The following is a 17,207-nucleotide window of genomic DNA, read 5'->3' on the forward strand; positions in this document are numbered from 1 at the left end:
ATAATGGTTTCTAATCCATGATGCCTTTGTGAAGGTTAAAAAGGACAACGAAGAGAAAGTTCTTAGAAGTTCTGGCACATGACAAGTATTTTGTGAAGATTGGTGAAGGGACTTCTCTGGTGTTTCGGTGGTTAAGAACCTGCCTGCCGATACAGGGGACACGGGTTCGAATCCTGGTCTGGGAACTAAGATCCCACATGCCTCGGGACAACTAAGCCCATGCACCACAACCAATGAGCCCACGGGCCCCAGAGCCCCCACTCCTCAAGGGAGGCCACTGCAATGAGAAGCCCATGAGCAGCAACGAAGACCCAGCGCAGCCAAAAATAAATGAATAAAATACTTTTTAAAAAAGATTGGTGGAGTTGTCCTCACTGACCCAGGGCTGAGAAGTGACAGAATGTTCCCTCCCCTTCCTGAGCAGGTCCCCTAGGTAACAGAAGCCTGGTAAGGAACTCAGCATGGCCAGATTCCCTTAGAAACCCGAGTTTTGAATTCTTGGCTTTATTGCCCAAGCTGTAGGATATGAAGAGTCACTTTATTAGAGCACTGACATCAAGGTTGCTGTGCGCCTTCCCTGAGTCCACGGAGATTTAAAAAAAAAAAAAAAAAGGACCTGCTGGAGTTACAGACTCAACTCAGAAAGGGTTTATTGGCCAGAGCTGCAGGAAGGCCAAAGGGACAAGTTCAGGTGGGCCTCCTGAAGGAGGCTGCCAGCACAGCAGCACAGGGCGGCTTCTACTGCCTTCCATGAGCCCAGAGGCTCCTCGACCAGCTATATGGGTGTCCAGGAGCCTCTTGGGGATCGCTGGAACCCAGCCGGCCCTCCCAAACCAGGAGCCCTCAATCCTGGCCCAGCTGGGCTTTCAGAGCCTGTAGCTCCCCACTATCGATGCTGTTGCCTCCACACACGATGACCACGACTGAGGCTGGGGAAGGGCACAGGTGGCCCTCAGCCTGGAGCCTCCCCAGGAGGCCTGAGTAGATGGCAGCTAAGGCTGCCCCGCAGGCAGGCTCCACCAGTGTTCGCTCATCATCTGCCCAGAGAGGGGGATGGGGGTGGAGGGGAGGAAAAGGAGGGAAAACCAGTTAGTGCTCAGCAGGCTCTGGGCAATGCAGTTCCATGAAGCCAGCCATCCAGGCATCCATCTCACAATCTATCATTTGTCTGACCCTCTGTCCATCCATCAATCTGACCATCTATCCCTCCATCCATCTGCCTTTCATCCATCCATCCATCCATCATTAGACTGTCTGTCTGTCCATCTATCAGTGTATCTATCAATCATTGTATCATCCATCCATCCATCCATTCATCCATCATTTGACTGTCTGTCCATCCATCAATGTATCCATTAATCAATGTGTCCACCCATCCATCCATCCATCCATTTCTATATCATTTGTCAATCCACTGCCCATCAATCCATCCAACCAGCCAGCCACCCATCTACCTATTCATTATCCACCTTTCCACTCACTCATACATTCATACATTCACTCAACAAATATTTATTGAGCACTCCCTCCCTGGCAGGCCCTGGGAACACAACAGTGAGCAAGACATACCAACCCCCACCCTCACAGAGTTCACAGTCTAGTGATGTAGGTGAGTAAGAATCTGGCACTTGAAAGAATGGTGGACTGGTACACAGGAAGTCTTCTGCCCGGGTGGGGTGGGGGTGGGAAATCAGAGAAGGCTTCCTGGAGGAGGTGCCATGATGTGTTGAGTAGCCCTTTAGTTACATGAAACCAATAGGCAGCAGGGCCAGGATGGGCAGCCAGAGGGAAGATGAATATGTACAGAACTCTGGAGGCTAGAGAGAGGACACACTTCTTCACCCCCACCCCTTCCATCCACTCAGTGTACACTTACTGAATGATTACTATATACCCAGCCCTGTGATAGGCACTGAGGATATGGACAAGAGAAAAACACCATCTCCCCAGGGGGTCCAGGGACCTCGTGGGTTTCCAAGCCCAGGTGGAGGGCACTGCTCACTCACCCAGGAATCGCTGCACAGCACTCACGGCTTCAGCATCCGCCACCACCTCAGAGAAGATCCTAAACTCTTTCGTACACTCCAGGGCCCGTGCAGCCACTGTCCTGGCCCCCAGGCTCTTGGCTAGACTGCAGGAGCGGGCAGTTGGGGCGGGGAAGGCAGGGGTGTGGAGAAGAGGTGGGGAATCAGGTCTCCTCCCTGTACAGCCTCAGCCCTCCCCAGCCCCAGGCACCCCTCCCATCCTGCAGCAGGCCCAGGACTCAGCATTTTAAGAGTCTAGAGCAATGCCTGAGTCAGGGGAAGCACTCAAAAATTGTGTCCCATGAATAGCTGGTGAGCACACAACCCTCTGACTCTACAACCATGACTGTGCTGTTCTCACACAGACCCCAGAAAGCCAAGCCTAGAAAATGATTCTTTCATTGTATTCATTCATAACCACTTATCGTGTCTATACTATACCTGTATTTATTGACTATTTACAGGGTGCTGGATGCATGGATTTTCCTGTGGGGTCTTTTGTTTGTTTTATTTTTCGGTCGCACCATACAGCCTGGCGTGTGGGAATCTTAGATCCGGGACCAGGGATTGAATCCGCACCCCTGGAGTGGAAGCGCAGAGTTGTAACCACTGGGCCACTTCCAGGGAAGTCCCCAGGATTTTCTGTTTTAAGTCTTTCAATCTCCTTTGGGAGTTAGAAATGTATGAGTCCCATTTTATAGGTCAGGAAGCTGAAGTTCAGAGAGGTTGAGCAACTTGCTCAAGGACACACAGCTAGTCAACAGCAGAATGTGGATTCAAATTCAAGCAGTCTGGCTCCAGAGTCCATGCTCTTTACCTCTGTGCTTGGGATGACCTACCTGCTGGTATTTTCCTGAGCTGGGCAGTGTTTCAGGGCCAGGAGAGCTTTTGCTGAGCTCAACAGAACTGACGCTGAGTCCTAAGTGGCCCACAGCATGGACTCTGGTGCCAGGCTGCCTGGTTTCAAACCTGGGTTCTAAACTAGCCGTGTGACCTTGGGAAAGTCACTTTGCCTCTCTGAGCCTCAGTTTCCTCATCTGAAAAACAGAGATAATAATATTAGCTGGCGGAACTTCCCTGGCAATCCAATGGTTAAGACTCTGAGCTTCCTCTGCAGGGGACATAGGTTCAGCTCCTGGTTGGGGAACTAAGATCCCACATGCTGCAAGGCCAAAATAAGATGAAGAAGAATAGCTGGTTCACGAGGTTGTCGTGGAGAATGAGTTAAAGCATTTCAAGTGCTTAGAAGAGAGCCTTCCAGATAGTGAGTTTTATAAAAGTGTTAGTTTCGGTTATGGTTATTGCTCTTATCCAGATCCAAGTCTGGGAGCGGAGACAACAGTGAATAAGGAAACCCAAGGATAAGTAAATAAATACCCACTGTAGAAAGATGCCATGGGGGAGAACTTGGGAAGAAAACCTCCAATGACAGGGTTGAGGGGAGACCCTCTCTGGGGGAGAGAAACCAACCAGAAGAAGATGGAATCCCAGCACTTCCGGGCAGAGGACACAGCCTGTGCAAAAGTGTGGAGGGAGGAAAGTGCCCAGCCCATTCAAGGGACAGGAAGACAGGCCAGTGGCTGGAGTGGAGTACGGTGGGGTCTGATTCCAGCCTGAGAGCTTGGGGAACGTGCTGATGGGTTTAAGTAGGGAACGAAAAATTGCTATAGATCAGTCATGCAGGATTAAGGAGACCCCATGGAGGGACTTCCCTGGTGATCCAGTGGTTAAGACTCTGCCCTTCCAATGCAAGGGGCTGGGTTCCATTCCTGCTCGGGGAACTAAAGTCCTACATACCGTATGGCACAGCCAAAATAAAAAGAAAAGAAAAATTAAAAGATAATTAAATACTTAAGGACGTCACTAGCATTGCAGTGCACTCCCACTGCAGAAGGCACACGTTCTATCCGTGGTCAAGGAAATAAGATCCCACTTGCCATGTGGTGCAGCCAAAATTTTTTTTTAATTAAAAAAATAAAAGGAGACTCCCTTGAGTGCTCCCACCCTCCCTAATTGGGGCTGAGAAGCCCCGGGACAGCCCAGCACCCCACAAATGCCCCCAGCCCATGCCTACCTAGTGATGCCGGGAAGCGTCACCAGCCTGCCTGCCTTGATGGCCGCGTTGAAGCAGTGTGCCCCTTGGGTCTCCATGGCGATTATGGGCACGTGTTGCCAGCCCACCTCTGCCAGCCCAGCTGACACCCCGGCCAGGAGGCCTCCACCCCCGACTGCCAGCACCAGGGCGCCCGGTGGGGTCCCCAGCGCTGCTTGTAGCTCCTGCACCAGGCTCCTGTGGCCTTCCCTGTGGGACGAGGGGGTGGGCGAGAGGGCCGGGATGAGGGCGGCCCGGTCCCCAAGGCGCACAGGGCACAACCCCCCACAGTGCCAGCCCCCGCCCCGCCCACGGCAGGAGGAGGGGAGGCCCTGCCACACTCGGTTCACTCACTCACTCGCTCACTCATTCTTTCTCCCCTTCGTCAGCCTCCCCGGCACTTTCTCAACCCATTTCATCCGTTCCACAACTTTGGAAAGAGGCAGCGTTCGTGTGTCTGGTTAAGAGCTGACCAGCATGAGACTTCCCTGGTGGCCTAGTAGTTAAGACTCCTCGCTTCCGCTGCAGGAGCCATGGGTTCGATCTCTGGTCTGGGAACTAAGATCCTGCATGCCACACGGTATGGCCAAAAATAAAAGGGCAGACCACTGTATCACTTGGAATCAGGCCAACTCACGTCCTGGGTCTGGGACTCAAGGTCTCCACCACTTACTAGCTGTGTGATCTTCGGCGAGTTTCTTGACCCCTCCAGGCCTCAGTTCCCTCACCTGTGAAATGGGCATAAAAAATCTATCTCTCTTGGGGAGGACTAAATGGATTAAACGTGTCCCAAAGTACACACTTAGTCAAGGCGATTTATTCCTAGCATTTCCATCTTACACATGTGGAAACTGAGGTGTAGGGTGCTAAGACGCTTTGCAGGGTTATACAACTCAGGAGTGGCAGAGGTGGAGTCTGGACCTCTGTGTGCCTGACTTCCAAGCCTCTTCTCCTCTCTGGGCCTCAATTTTCCCTTCTGTCCAATGGGAGGACCCTGACTGAATGAGGGTCTCCCAGCACTGAGCTCCATAGGGGAAGGGACACCAGCCTTACCATATCAGGGGGTGGTCAAACGGAGGGACGTTCACCCAGCCATCATTCTTGGCCAACTCTTGTGCCCTCAGATTGGCCTCGTCCCAGATCTAAGGAGAAACCAAGACCTTCAGAAGATGGGAATCAGACAGCTACAGAGGTTGGAGCAATGCCAGAAGTCTCCTGGATGACTCCAGGGCCTGATGGACTGGGGAGACCCCCAGGGGTGAGACCAGAGCTGGTGTGGACCCAGCAGCCTCGTGAGACAATGGCAGAGCTTCCGCGTGGAGAAAAGGATGCCACGTGATTCCCACAATTCAGGTGGGACAAGTTCAGCTGCCAGGCTGGATAAGAACAAAGCCCACCAGCCTGTGGTGCTGGGAAGAAGGGACTCCGAGCTTCCAATGCAGGGGGTGTGGGTTCGATCCCTGGTCAGGAAACTAAAATCCCACATGTTGTGGGGAAAAAACCTTAATAATTAATTAACAGCTCATTCTGTAAAGAATCTGCCTGCAATGAAGGAGACTTGGGTTCAGTTCCTGAGTTGGGAAAATCCCCTGGAGAAGGAAATGGCAACCCACTCCGGTATTCTTGCCTGGAGAATCCCCATAGACACAGGAGCCTGGCGGGCTACAGTCCAAGGGATCACAAGAGTTGGACATGACTCAGCTACTAAACCACCACCACCAATTATTAATTAATTAAAGATAAAGCCTGTTTGAGACCCCAAGAACTATAGCCCACCAGGGTCCTCTGTCCACGGAATTCTTTAGGCAAGAATACTGGAGTGGGTTGCCATTTCCTTCTCCAGGGGATCTTCCTGACCCAGGGATCAAACCTGAGTATCCCACATTGCAGGCAGTTTCTTTACCATCTGAGCCACAAGGGAAGCCCAATAATTAATTGTTAATTATTACTTAATTAAAGATAAAACCTGTTTTCTAGGGATGACAGCCAGCTGGATGGATGGATAGACTTTTTTTTTTTCCTTCTTCCCAGGAAAGGAGAAGGGTTATATGTTAAGTCTGTTTCTTTGGTAACAAAGTGAGCCAGTGATGTCCTCATCAGATGATATCCTTTCATATCAGGTGGACTCAGAGTGGTGGATGATGCTATCGTGATCTTTACATTTCTTGTCTTATTGAATGGTAAAAATGTATAGTGAATAATACCAAGGGTTAGTGAGGAGGAAGGTAGAGAGGTGGAGTAGGAAATGGCAACCCACTCCAGTATTCTTGCCCGGAAAATTCCATGGACAGAGGAGCCTGGTGGGCTGCGGTCCATGGGGTTGCAAAGAGTTGGACAGGACTGAGCACACACTCACACACACACACACACACACACAGGGAGACAGATACTATCCTGATAATCCCCAGCTTCCTGTTTCTCCTGGGTTCACACAGGAAATCTTCTCCAAATGGAGAGAGACAAGTCGACAGATCTCAGTCCTTAATATACATCACATCTCACTCGCCCCTGAGCTCAGCCATCCTAAGGGATAACTGGGTCCCAGGCATAGTTCACCAAAAGGAAAAAGAGTCTCTCAGGGGCGAGGAAGGGATTAAGGAGGAACAGCCCCTCCAGCTGCTTTGCCCTTCTTGGGGTCCTTACCTTTCCAGTCAGCTGAACTTCGGCCCCCTCCCACTGCAGCCTCTTCACCACCTTCACAGAGGTGCCCTCGGGGAGCACAATGGTGGCTGGGATGCCCAGCTTCCGGGCGGCATAAGCAGCTGCGATGCCCGCGTTACCCCCTGCAGAGGCAGTAGAAGAGGGTGCTGTGGGCAGTTGCTAGTCTATTGACATACTATTCTCCTGCCCGCCTGCCCTCCAATTTTCCTTTGGGAGTCACTCCTTCCTACGCTTATGTGCACCCCCCCCCCCCCCGCCCCGCCCCGCCCCACTGGCCCCAGAGGTGGACATGTGATCTAGGTGGAGCCAATCAGAGAACTCAATCACCTGAACCATGACTCATTCAGGGACGAGTGCATGATACAAGCTGGGCCAAAAAGACCAATTCATAGATCGAGGAGACCATGGGGAAGGGGTCCTCCCCTTTCACTACGGTTGGCAGGATGGTAGGAGGCAAGCCTAAAACTCCCGATGGCCATCAGGCAGGCCATACAGAGAGAAGAGTTAGTGTAGAGGGAAGGTAAACCAAGAAAAGGAGAGATACAGAGGAAACCACCTGGGTCCAGCTGTGCCTAGACCCATTATCCCAAGACTTCTTTGATTTTTGGAGTCTGTAATTTAAACCTGTATGAATTGGGTTTCCATCACTTTCTACCAGGGGGCTTGCATGATGGGAAGGGAGCAGGACATACAAGGCAGCCATCTGCCATGACCTTGATAAGACTGGACCTCTAACAAGAGGCCGAGCCCATCTGCCATGGCCTTGATAAGACTGGACCTCTAACAAGAGGCCGAGCCCATCTGCCATGGCCTTGATAAGACTGGACCTCTAACAAGAGGCCGAGCCACCTCCTGCAGCTCCAACTCTCCTCCTCCACCACCACACCCAGCCCCGAGGACCCTCACGAAGTAGGAAGGGAGCAGGCTTACCTGAGGAACACACCAGGTGTCTGCATCCCTTTTTGGCCACCTAGGAAGACAAGGAACGTGGGCGGGGGATGACCCGAGCAGGTGTCCTGGAGCCCTGGGGGGGAGGGAGTTAGACTCTCCTCATCGTAGCGCACTCCAGTATGCTTGCCTGGAGAATTCCATGGACAGAGGAGCCTGGCGGGCTACCGTCCATGGGGTTGCCAAGAGTCGGAGCGACTAAGCACAGGGCAGCATACCGCCACATCGTACTCCCAACTCTCCCCATCCCTCGTCCTGCCCATAGCACTCCCCGGCTCTACAACCTCACTCCTCCCCTCCTGCCCTCACCTCTTGGCAGAAATGCCCGATACCGCGGATCTTGAAGGAGCCGGTCGGCTGCACATTCTCATACTTGAGGAAGACAGGCATGCCGGCCACCTGGGACAGCGCCCAGCTCTCCAGCAGAGGCGTGACGACGTGGAAGGGCTCACCCTCGGCGCGTTCCTCCAGGGGGCTCTTCATCTCGGCAACCACCCGGAGGGCCTGCAGTAGGACCCGAGCGTCACAGCCCAGGCGGCTGCCGCCGAGTCCCTCTAACTAGGACCGGGGAGGGGGAGGGAGGAGCCCCTTGGCTTGGCTCCCTTCATCCCCGGTGGCTGCCAAGCTGTGAGGCTCCAGGCAAGTGTCGGCACCTCTCTGGGCCTCAGTTTGACCATCCAGTCAAGGAGATTTGTACTAAGGGCACTTTTCTTCTGTTAATGTGGATGCTACAGCGCGAGAATGGAGAACATGGCCAATAGCGGCGATGAATGCATGAGACTGCGCGAGTTTATGCAGTCACCATTCACTGATTCAAAAAAAAAAAAAAACCATTCCTGAGCACCTACGGTCTGCCAGGCAGTTTCAGGGTTAGGGATCCAGGAGTGGACAGGTCAGAGGCAGCCCCAGGTTTTAGTTGGGGAGAGAGAATCAAAGAATTGCAACCTGGAATGACCTAGTGGGGAAGGCACTATTTTATCGAGGGTAGTCAGGGAAGACCCTCTCCCAGGAAAGAAACTTAAAAAAAAAAAATTGTATTAAGGGGACTTCACTGGTGGGACTCTGCACTTCCAATGTAGGGGACACAGATCCTACCACTGGTTGGCAAACAAAAAGCCCGTATACCTCAGGGAAAAAAAATTAAAACCTTGTACTATGGAAAATTTAAACACAGAAAAAGTGTCAAGAACCATCTGATGTAGCCGCCACTCAGCTTCAACAGTCATCAGCTCATGCCTGGCTTGTTTGTTCCATATCTGTACCCATCCCCCTTCCCGTATTATTATTTTTTCCACCTTTATCATTATATTTTCCTCCCATATTATTTGATCTGTAAATATTTCAGCATGTAGCTATAAAATTAAAGAACTCTTTTTAAACATTGTAGCCACAGTTTCAGAGCAGTATACATTTGTCCAAACTCTTCAAATTCTAACCTTGAGTAAGCTAATTTTATTTCATGGAAATTAGACCTCACTGATGTTCATTTTTAAAAATGTAATCACAATACCATTATCACATCTAAAAATATTAACAATCATTTCTTAACAACATCAAATATCTGCTAAGTGTTCAAAATTCCAATCGTCTCACTAAATGTGATTAATAGTCGGTTTTGCAGATGGTGACAGTTAAGGTTTTTAACAGTTTGAATTGGGTTGCAGAAGGGAGCTGTGCATTTTGGTTGGTCGAGAGACAATTTAATTTTCTTTTGATCTGCAGCTTCTCAAAGAGGGAGGGCTTCCCTGGTGACTCAGTGGTAAAGAATCCGCCTGCTAATGCAGGAGACGTGGGTTCAATCCCTGGGTCAGGAATATCCCCTGGAGAAGGAAATGGCAACCCACTCCAGTATTCTTGCCTGGGAAATGCCATGGACAGAGGAGCCTGGCGGGCTACAGACCATGGGGTCACAGAGTCAGACACGACTTAGCAAGTAAACAACAACAAAGGGGAAACTTTGAGATGAACAAGAAAAGAAGCAAGGGAAAACATTCCTGCAGAGGGAACAACAGATGGAGCCACCGCTTGAGGGAGATTAACTTGGAGTGTTCTGGGCGCTGATGAGACAAGGGACTGGGTAGAGGCGAGAGTATTAGTCAAGCAAAAAAGGTGCTTAGTCTTGTGAGAATTGGACTCTAAAGAAGGCTGAGCACCAAAGCATTGATGCTTTCAACTTGTGGTGCTGGAGAAGAGTCTTGAGGAATCCTTTGGACTGCAAGGAGATCAAGCCAGTTGATCCTAAAGGAAATCAGCCCTGAATATTCAATGGAAGGACTGAAGCTGAAGCTCCAATACTTTAGCCACCTGATGCGAAGAGCCGACACTTTGGAGAAGACCCTGATGCTGGGAAAGATTGAAGGCAGAAGAAGAAGGGGGCGACGGAGGATGAGATAGTTGGATGGCATCACCAGCTCAATGGATATGAGTTTGAGCAAACTCTAGGAGATAATGAAGGACAGGGAAGCCTGGCGTGCTACTGTCCAAGGGGTCACAGAGAGTTGGGCAAGACCGAGGGACTGAACAAGGAGAGGTAAGCAGGGATGTTGGGGAGGGCGTTCCAGCCCACAGAGAGGAGTTGGGATATTATTCTATTTCTGCTTGCTATGGGAAGCCGCTGGGAGATTTGAAGCTAAACTGCTGGTGAGTGAGTGAGTGAATGAACCAGTGTGAAAGGGCGAGAAGCAGAGAGGGAGGAAATTAGAAGGGAGGGAAAGTATAAGGGTTTTTTTGTTTGTTTATTTTGTTTTGTTTTTTTTTTTTTAAGGAGCAAACGCTGTTTTTCCTTTGAGAGGGAAACGCGTTGGGCCGCCCCTTGCAGTTCCACTACTTGCCACTAGGGAGAGCGCATCAACCTCCATCAGCTACCACCAGCTCAAAGCTTCTAGTCCACACTTAACCAAGTCAGGACTGGGCTCCCCACATCAAAGGGTTCCAGGTCTCTTATCCCTGAATTTGACTCGGAGTCCTTGCTGGGATGGCCCTGAGATTCCCCAGGCAGAGAAAAGCCTGAAACACTTCCACCCAGCTCCATCCAGGAAAATTCATGGCAGTGGGGGAGAGCCACCCAAATCCAGCAGACCCAGCCCTGGCTTCACCTTGGCTCCAGAGCCCAAGAATTTGAGTTTTGGGGTGAATCAGAGGGAAAAGTTAGAAACCAGCTATGACTTCCTGGCTGTGTGACTCAGGCAAATGTCTCAACCTCTCTGTGCCTGTTTTCCCTTCTAAAATGGGAATAATAACATCCCGACTCACAGGTTAGAGTGCAGATTTAACCACTCCAGTATTCTTGCCTGGAGAATCCCATGAACAGAGGGGCCTGGCAGACTACAGTCCATGGGGTCACAAAGAGTCAGATATGACTGAGCAGCCCAGTGCAATAATAATAACAGATATTCTTTGTTGAGTCCCTATTATGTGCCAGAAATTGGCTGAGTCTTTTGGAGGTGTCATTTCCTTGGGGTCTTCTAACGATGCCAATATGCTCATCCTTACTCTAGAACGTTTACAAAGCCCGGACCTAGGAACTGGGGGTACCATGATGAACAAGACAGACATCTACTCTTGGAGGGAACTTTATAGTCTTATAAGGGGATAATGAAGATCCCACATGTTGTGACTAAGACCCGGTGCAGCCAAATAAATAAATTAATTAAAAAAAAATTTTTTTTAAACCTGAGACCTAAAAAAAGGAGAATGAACTAACCACACAACAAACTGGAAGAAGAACTTGGGCATCACAGGACCACTGTGAGGATTAAGCGAGGTCTTATATTAGATAGTAAAGACATCAACTCTGCCTCACGCACAGTAACAGCTAATAGTTATGTGGGAATTACTGTGAGCCAGGCACCATGTCAAGCACCTTATAATAATTACAACAACCCTGAGATAGGTTCAATTATTAACTCCACTTTATAGACAATGAAACTGAGGCTCAGAGAGGTTAAGTATTAATAACCAGCCCAAGGTTGCACAGCTAGAAATGGCATGACCAGGACTCCAAGTCAGGCAGTACAAGTTGGCATCTGTGCCCTTCCCCACCATGCTGTACGTTCTCTTTTATAGTAGCATTATTATGATGATGAAAGATGTGAGCATTTAGCACTTGACCACCGGTTGTCTTTAGAAGCAAATGGTGCTGGCTCAGTCCTCAGGCTCCTCAGCCCTCTTGGTTAGATTGCCCAGAAAAGAACAGCAGGCATCAGTTAAATGAATGAGCCCCAGGTTGCCAACAGCTTTATCAAGCCCAGACGCCCATGAGGGCACCTGCTACATCTATGGATTTGGATAAAGACCAGCTAACTGCCTTTTCCACCTTCTTTGTCCTTCAGCTTTTCTCCAGAGGCCACCCGGGCGACACTCTGCAGCCAAATCGTTGACGCCAGGGTTGGGAACCTCAGCGACCTCTTAGTTGCCAGAATGCCCAGCCCTACCACCCTGGAACCAGGGTGGGCTCCCCTATCTTCCAGGTCCTGGGCCCCCAGCCTTCTGCTGCAAGGCAGACAGGCCACAGGCACCCAGAGCTGAGCCTGTGGGAGGACTTCGGACAGCCTCACTCTCCCACTTTCCAGCCAGCTGGGACTTGGCTCCAGAACCTTCCAAACAAACCTCTACTCACATTCACAATTGCACACCGAGCCCCAGGGCCCTACTTGGGCCCAGACCCACTTACCTTCCTTCCCGACAGTTCTCAGACCAGCTCAGGGCCAGTCCGCTGCCCACCGGCCTTCCTGGGCACCAGCTGTGCCAACTCCCTGCAGCCTCCTGTGGCCTTGGCCCCTCCCCCCGTGGTTAAAGGGCTAGCTCTCCGCTGGAAGAAAAAGGGGACAAGATCTTCTCGGTTTGCTGTCCCAGACATGTGATGACCTGGCCCCATTTTACTGATTAAAAAAAAACTGAGGCCCAGAAATGGGAACTCACTTGGCCAAGGCCACCCAGCCAGCAAGGGTCACGCTTTACCCCTCCCTCTGGATCACCTCTGCTGTGACATAGACACCTCCAAATCCAGTGCTTGTCCCAAATGCCAAGCCACTTCCCCTGGACCACTGTCAACTTCAGCTTAGGTCTGAGAAGAGAAAACAAGGATAAAGAAACAATTATTATCTGTCTCATGAGAAAGGCATGTTCCGTTCTGAAGTTCCTCCTCATCTCTGATATTTTATGCCCAACACTGGGACTCAAACAATTATTTATTGTTCAAATGAATAACTCTGACAATCAATTCATTCATTCCAAGAATATTTATCGGGCACTGACTCTAGATCAAGCCCTGGGACCATTAGCCTCAAGCAAGACAGCATGTCCCCTGCCCTCAAGAAGCCCCAAAGAGGGATTTCCCTGGTGGTCCAGTTGTTAAGAATCTGCCTTGCCATGCAGGGGGCGTGGGTTCGATCCTGATCAGGGAAGTAAGTAGTTGCCTCATTGCAGCTACTAAGCCTGCACACTCTGGAGCCAGTGTGCCACAATTAGAGAGGCCTTGGGCGAAAACCAAAGATCTCACGTAATGCAACTAAGACTCGGATGCAGCCAAACAAAATAAGTAAGCCCCAAGGGGCCACTGAAGAGCAGCTGTGATCAGTTGTCAGATGTTGGCAGGAAGTGGGGAGGGCCAGGGCTGTGGGTGCCCAGAGCAGGTACCTTGCCTGGCCCCTGGAGGCTGGGAAGGCTTCGTGGAGGAGGAGACTGAGTGAAGCCAGGAGTCAGCAACACAGAAAGCAAAGGTCAGGAACTGAAAAAATGGGATGTTCCAGGAACAGATGTGCGCAGTAGGGCTGGTACGGAAAAGGCAGGAGAGGAAGTGGGTCTGGGGCTGGAGAGGCGGGCACGGACCAGAACCCACAGGATGCCCCTACCAGTGCAGGGTGTGGACCTCACTTGGGGCCCTGCATTAGTCAGGGGAATGACACGATCAGATTCCTGTCTTGTCTCTATCAGCATCTCACTGGGTGATTCTGAGCTGGTCACGTCCATGGCGTAGGCGGGCGGTGGAAAGGTTCAGTTCCCCTATATGTCAGACTGGATGTGAGGTCCAGGAAGCACGTAGCAGCCCAGATGGTCTGGGCCCTTCTTGGCCTGAGTGTGACGTCCCTGGATTTGATGATTAACTCCCAGGCCCTTGGGGGTCAAAGTGAATTGCTTGGTCATGATTCTTGAGCAGGACTTTAGCAATTTCATTGCCTCCTCACACTAAGCACACGCCATCCTTGTCAGATGTCCTGTCTGGAAGGGGAACTGGGGACACGGAGGTGGTAAAACCTAATTTATGCCCTGAAGTGGCCCCCAGCCTGAGGCAAGAGGAAGATACCAATTCAGTGACAACCCTAACATCCCCTAAGAGGACACAGAACAGAAGGTCCCCAAAGGGCAGCTGAGGGTGGGGTGTGATCAGGGAGGACTCCCTGGAGGAGAGGGGGCCTTAGCATACATGCTCAGACAAGAAGCATGACAGCCACATTCACTGCAGGCCCACTGTATGCCAGCCCTTCTGTGTTGACAAGAGATTCCCATAGGTTTTTGTTTGTTTTATTTGTTTGGCTCCACTGCCTCTTCATCTGGGTGTGTGGACTTTCTAGTTGCATGTAAGGGCTTAGTTGCCCTGCAGCGTGTGTGGTCTTAGTTCCCTCTCAAATTTTATTTTAATAGTTGAGTATTTATATCCTCTGTGTGTGTGTGCATAAGATAATATCCAGAATTTTATGGATATTATCGCTTAGAAAGAAGCTAAGACAGATATTAAAGTTTTAAAATGGAGTTTGTTGTTTTAAAAAATATGAAGTAGTAGCAGTAAGTTTCTGGCATGAAGAGGCAATAACAATTAGAACACAGACCTTGAAGCCAGGCTCTAGTACAAATACCAGCTTTGCACTTACTGGTTGTGTAACTTTGGGTAAGTTGCTTAACTTCTCTGTGCCCTGTTTTCACAAGCGTTGTTATTGTTCAGTTGCTAAGCCATGTCTGACTCTTTGTGACCCCATGGACGCCATGGACGCCAGCACGCCAGGCTTCCCTGTCCTTCACTGTCTCCTAGAGCTTGCTCCAACACATGTCCATCGAGTTGGTGATGTCATCTGCCGGGGTCCAGCCCCGGTGGATCCAGGGAATTCAAAGCGGGAACGGAGTCGGCGTCCTAGGAAAAAACTTATTTAACTACAGATATATAGAGAGATTAGAAATGGATAGTGTAGTAGGAAATATTGGTGGAGAAAAAGATGCTGAATAACTTGGTTTACACAGAAAACTAAAAACCTCGAGACAAGAGGTTTGGACCATCTCCGTTAGGCCGCCGGCGTCCACTTGAGTAGCGGAGGGTGCCCCACCTTGGGCTCCCTCTCGCATGGATCTTAGAAGCCAGGGCAAGTAAGTAAACTTGGCGAGCCTCCGCACTTCAGATGGGAATTCAGCTGGAAAGGGGGAGAAAAGAATGACATGGGGGAGCCCAGCATCGGTGCAAGACGCAAGACTTTATTTTTAAAATCAGCTTATATACCCCAAGTTATACATAAAGAAATAATGGAATATGCAGAATTATGCAGGGGCAGCTGTCCTGACCCTCACTGAGACCAGGCTTTCTTTTTGCATACCTTCCTGTATACAAAAGATCTCAGGTGGTTTACATTATCCTCTGGCCAAGAGGCCTGTTAACATTTTTATGGCTCTCTTCCTAGATAAATGTCTATCAACCAGAAATCTCTTTTTCCTTAGAAGTGTTTTTTCTTTACTCTGCATCACCCTCAAAGTACTAAATAAAGTTACATTCCTGTAGAACAAAGGTGCAGTGGGTTATAACAAAGAAAGTACTTACCTCAAAGATCTAATGTTGCTAATGCCAGGGCCACTATCTGTTTTTCCTATATACCAACTATATCTACAAATAAAAGATATGAAAATTTGGCAGCAAGTATTGGCTCAACAAATGAAACCTTTAATCAGTCCTAATGATTTTGACTCCTTGGAAGCCCCTACATTCCTAGGATGTTTTAAGCTTCCTGTGCCTCTCGCGGTCGGGAGGCCGCAAGCAGTCACATGCGCAGCTGTAAGAGTCCGGCAGGCAGGCTAGAAAGCCATCAGAGGGGTCTTTGGATTGAAACACTTTTATTATGCCCAGGAGATTTATTATCTAAAAGCTCTAAATTAAATTTTTCCAGAAAAAGGTGGTGGGGGGACAGCCCCCTGTTAATGTCAGAAGAGTAGGTGGAAAGCATAACACAGTAAAGCAGGCCGACTCTGGTTTTTGGGGGTGGATGCTCAGGAACTTCCAGGGGGATCCCCTGAAGCCTGATCACGCCCTTGCATTTTGTCAGGCTTCCTTCCTCATGACCTTTGCCACAGGCGGGATTCCTCACGCTGGCTCCCGGCAGTCATCCAACCATCTGATCCTCTGTTGTCCCCTTCTCCTCCCAACCTCAATCTTTCCCAGCATCAGGGTCTTTTCTTAAGAGTTGGCTCTTCGAGTCAGGTGGCCAGAGTATGGGAGCTTCAGCTTCAATGACAGTCCTTCCAATGAATATGGGTTGAGTTCTTTTAGGATTGACTGGTTTGATCTCCTTGCAGTTCAAGGGACTCTCAAGAGTCTTCTCCAGCAATTTGAAGGCATCGGTTTTTCGGTGCTCAGCCTTCTTTATGGTCCAACTCTCACATACATGACTACTGGAAAAACCATAACTTTGACATTTGTTGGCAAAGCAAGGTCTCTGCTTTTCAATACGTTGTCTAGTTTTGTCATAGCTTTTCTTCCAAGGAGAGAGGGTCTTTCAATTTCATGGCTGCAGTCACCATCCGAAGTGATTTTGGAGCCCAAGAAAATACAATTTGTCACTGTTTCCATTTTTCCCCATCTATTTGCCATGAAGTCATGGACTGGATCTTCATTTTTTGAATGCTGAGTTTTAAGCCAGCTTTTCTTCTCTTTCACTTTCATTAAGAGGCTCTTTAGTTCCTCTTCAATTTCTGCCATTAGAGTGGTATCCTCTGCATGTCTGAAGTTGTTGATATTTCGAGGTGTGGGTCGGCAGTGGCCTGCTGTGGGGACAGGGACACTGGCCGCAGCAGTCCTGGAAGGTTTGTGTTGGCATAAGTCCTTTTGGAGGTCACCTTTAGCCCTACAATGGAGCCTGTAGACTCCAGGACCCGGCCAAACAACAACAGGAAGGGAGCCCAGCCCCACCCATCAGCAGACAATTGCATTAAAGATGTACTGAGCAGGGCCCTGCTTACCAGAGCAAGACCCAGTATTCTCAAATGAGGGGTGAGATTAAACACAACTTCCTTTGTGGAGTTGGTGTGAAGATCAAAAGAGTTAACAGCTGTGAAATATTGAGAACAGTAGCAGGATTTCCCTGGTGGTCCAGAGGCTAAGAAGCCACACTTCCAACGCAGGGGGTTGCAGGTTGGATCCCACAAGCCCACCGCTCGGCATGGCCAAAAAATAAAATAGTTAGAACAGTAGGAAGTATTTTGTGTTCTCTGCTGTTGCTGCTGCCGTT

At 49.8% G+C, this 17,207-nt stretch overlaps 1 protein-coding gene across 3 annotated transcripts; it reads right to left on the minus strand.

Moving 5' to 3' along the window:
• Positions 1-483: 483 nt before the first annotated feature.
• On the minus strand, positions 484-13,712 carry SDSL (serine dehydratase like). Of its 3 annotated transcripts, none has more exons than XM_040251660.1 (10): positions 13,578-13,711; positions 12,702-12,790; positions 12,398-12,535; positions 8,035-8,229; positions 7,708-7,747; positions 6,760-6,899; positions 5,170-5,258; positions 4,099-4,326; positions 2,007-2,131; positions 484-1,037 (listed from the first exon to the last, which is right to left on the minus strand). In XM_040251660.1, the coding sequence occupies exons 4-10, from the start codon at positions 8,206-8,208 to the stop codon at positions 844-846; spliced, it is 990 nt and encodes a 329-aa protein (XP_040107594.1). In that variant the 5' UTR covers positions 8,209-8,229; positions 12,398-12,535; positions 12,702-12,790; positions 13,578-13,711; the 3' UTR covers positions 484-843. The 3 variants fall into 3 exon arrangements, with proteins under 3 accessions (XP_040107594.1, XP_040107595.1, XP_040107596.1); XM_040251661.1 differs by lacking the exon at positions 13,578-13,711 and adding an exon at positions 12,982-13,082; XM_040251662.1 differs by lacking the exon at positions 12,398-12,535 and having other exon boundaries at positions 13,578-13,712.
• Positions 13,713-17,207: the final 3,495 nt, after the last annotated feature.

This window comes from Oryx dammah, unplaced genomic scaffold (assembly GCF_014754425.2).
Source record: "Oryx dammah isolate SB20612 unplaced genomic scaffold, SCBI_Odam_1.1 HiC_scaffold_12, whole genome shotgun sequence".
NCBI classification, from domain to species: Eukaryota; Metazoa; Chordata; class Mammalia; order Artiodactyla; family Bovidae; genus Oryx; species Oryx dammah.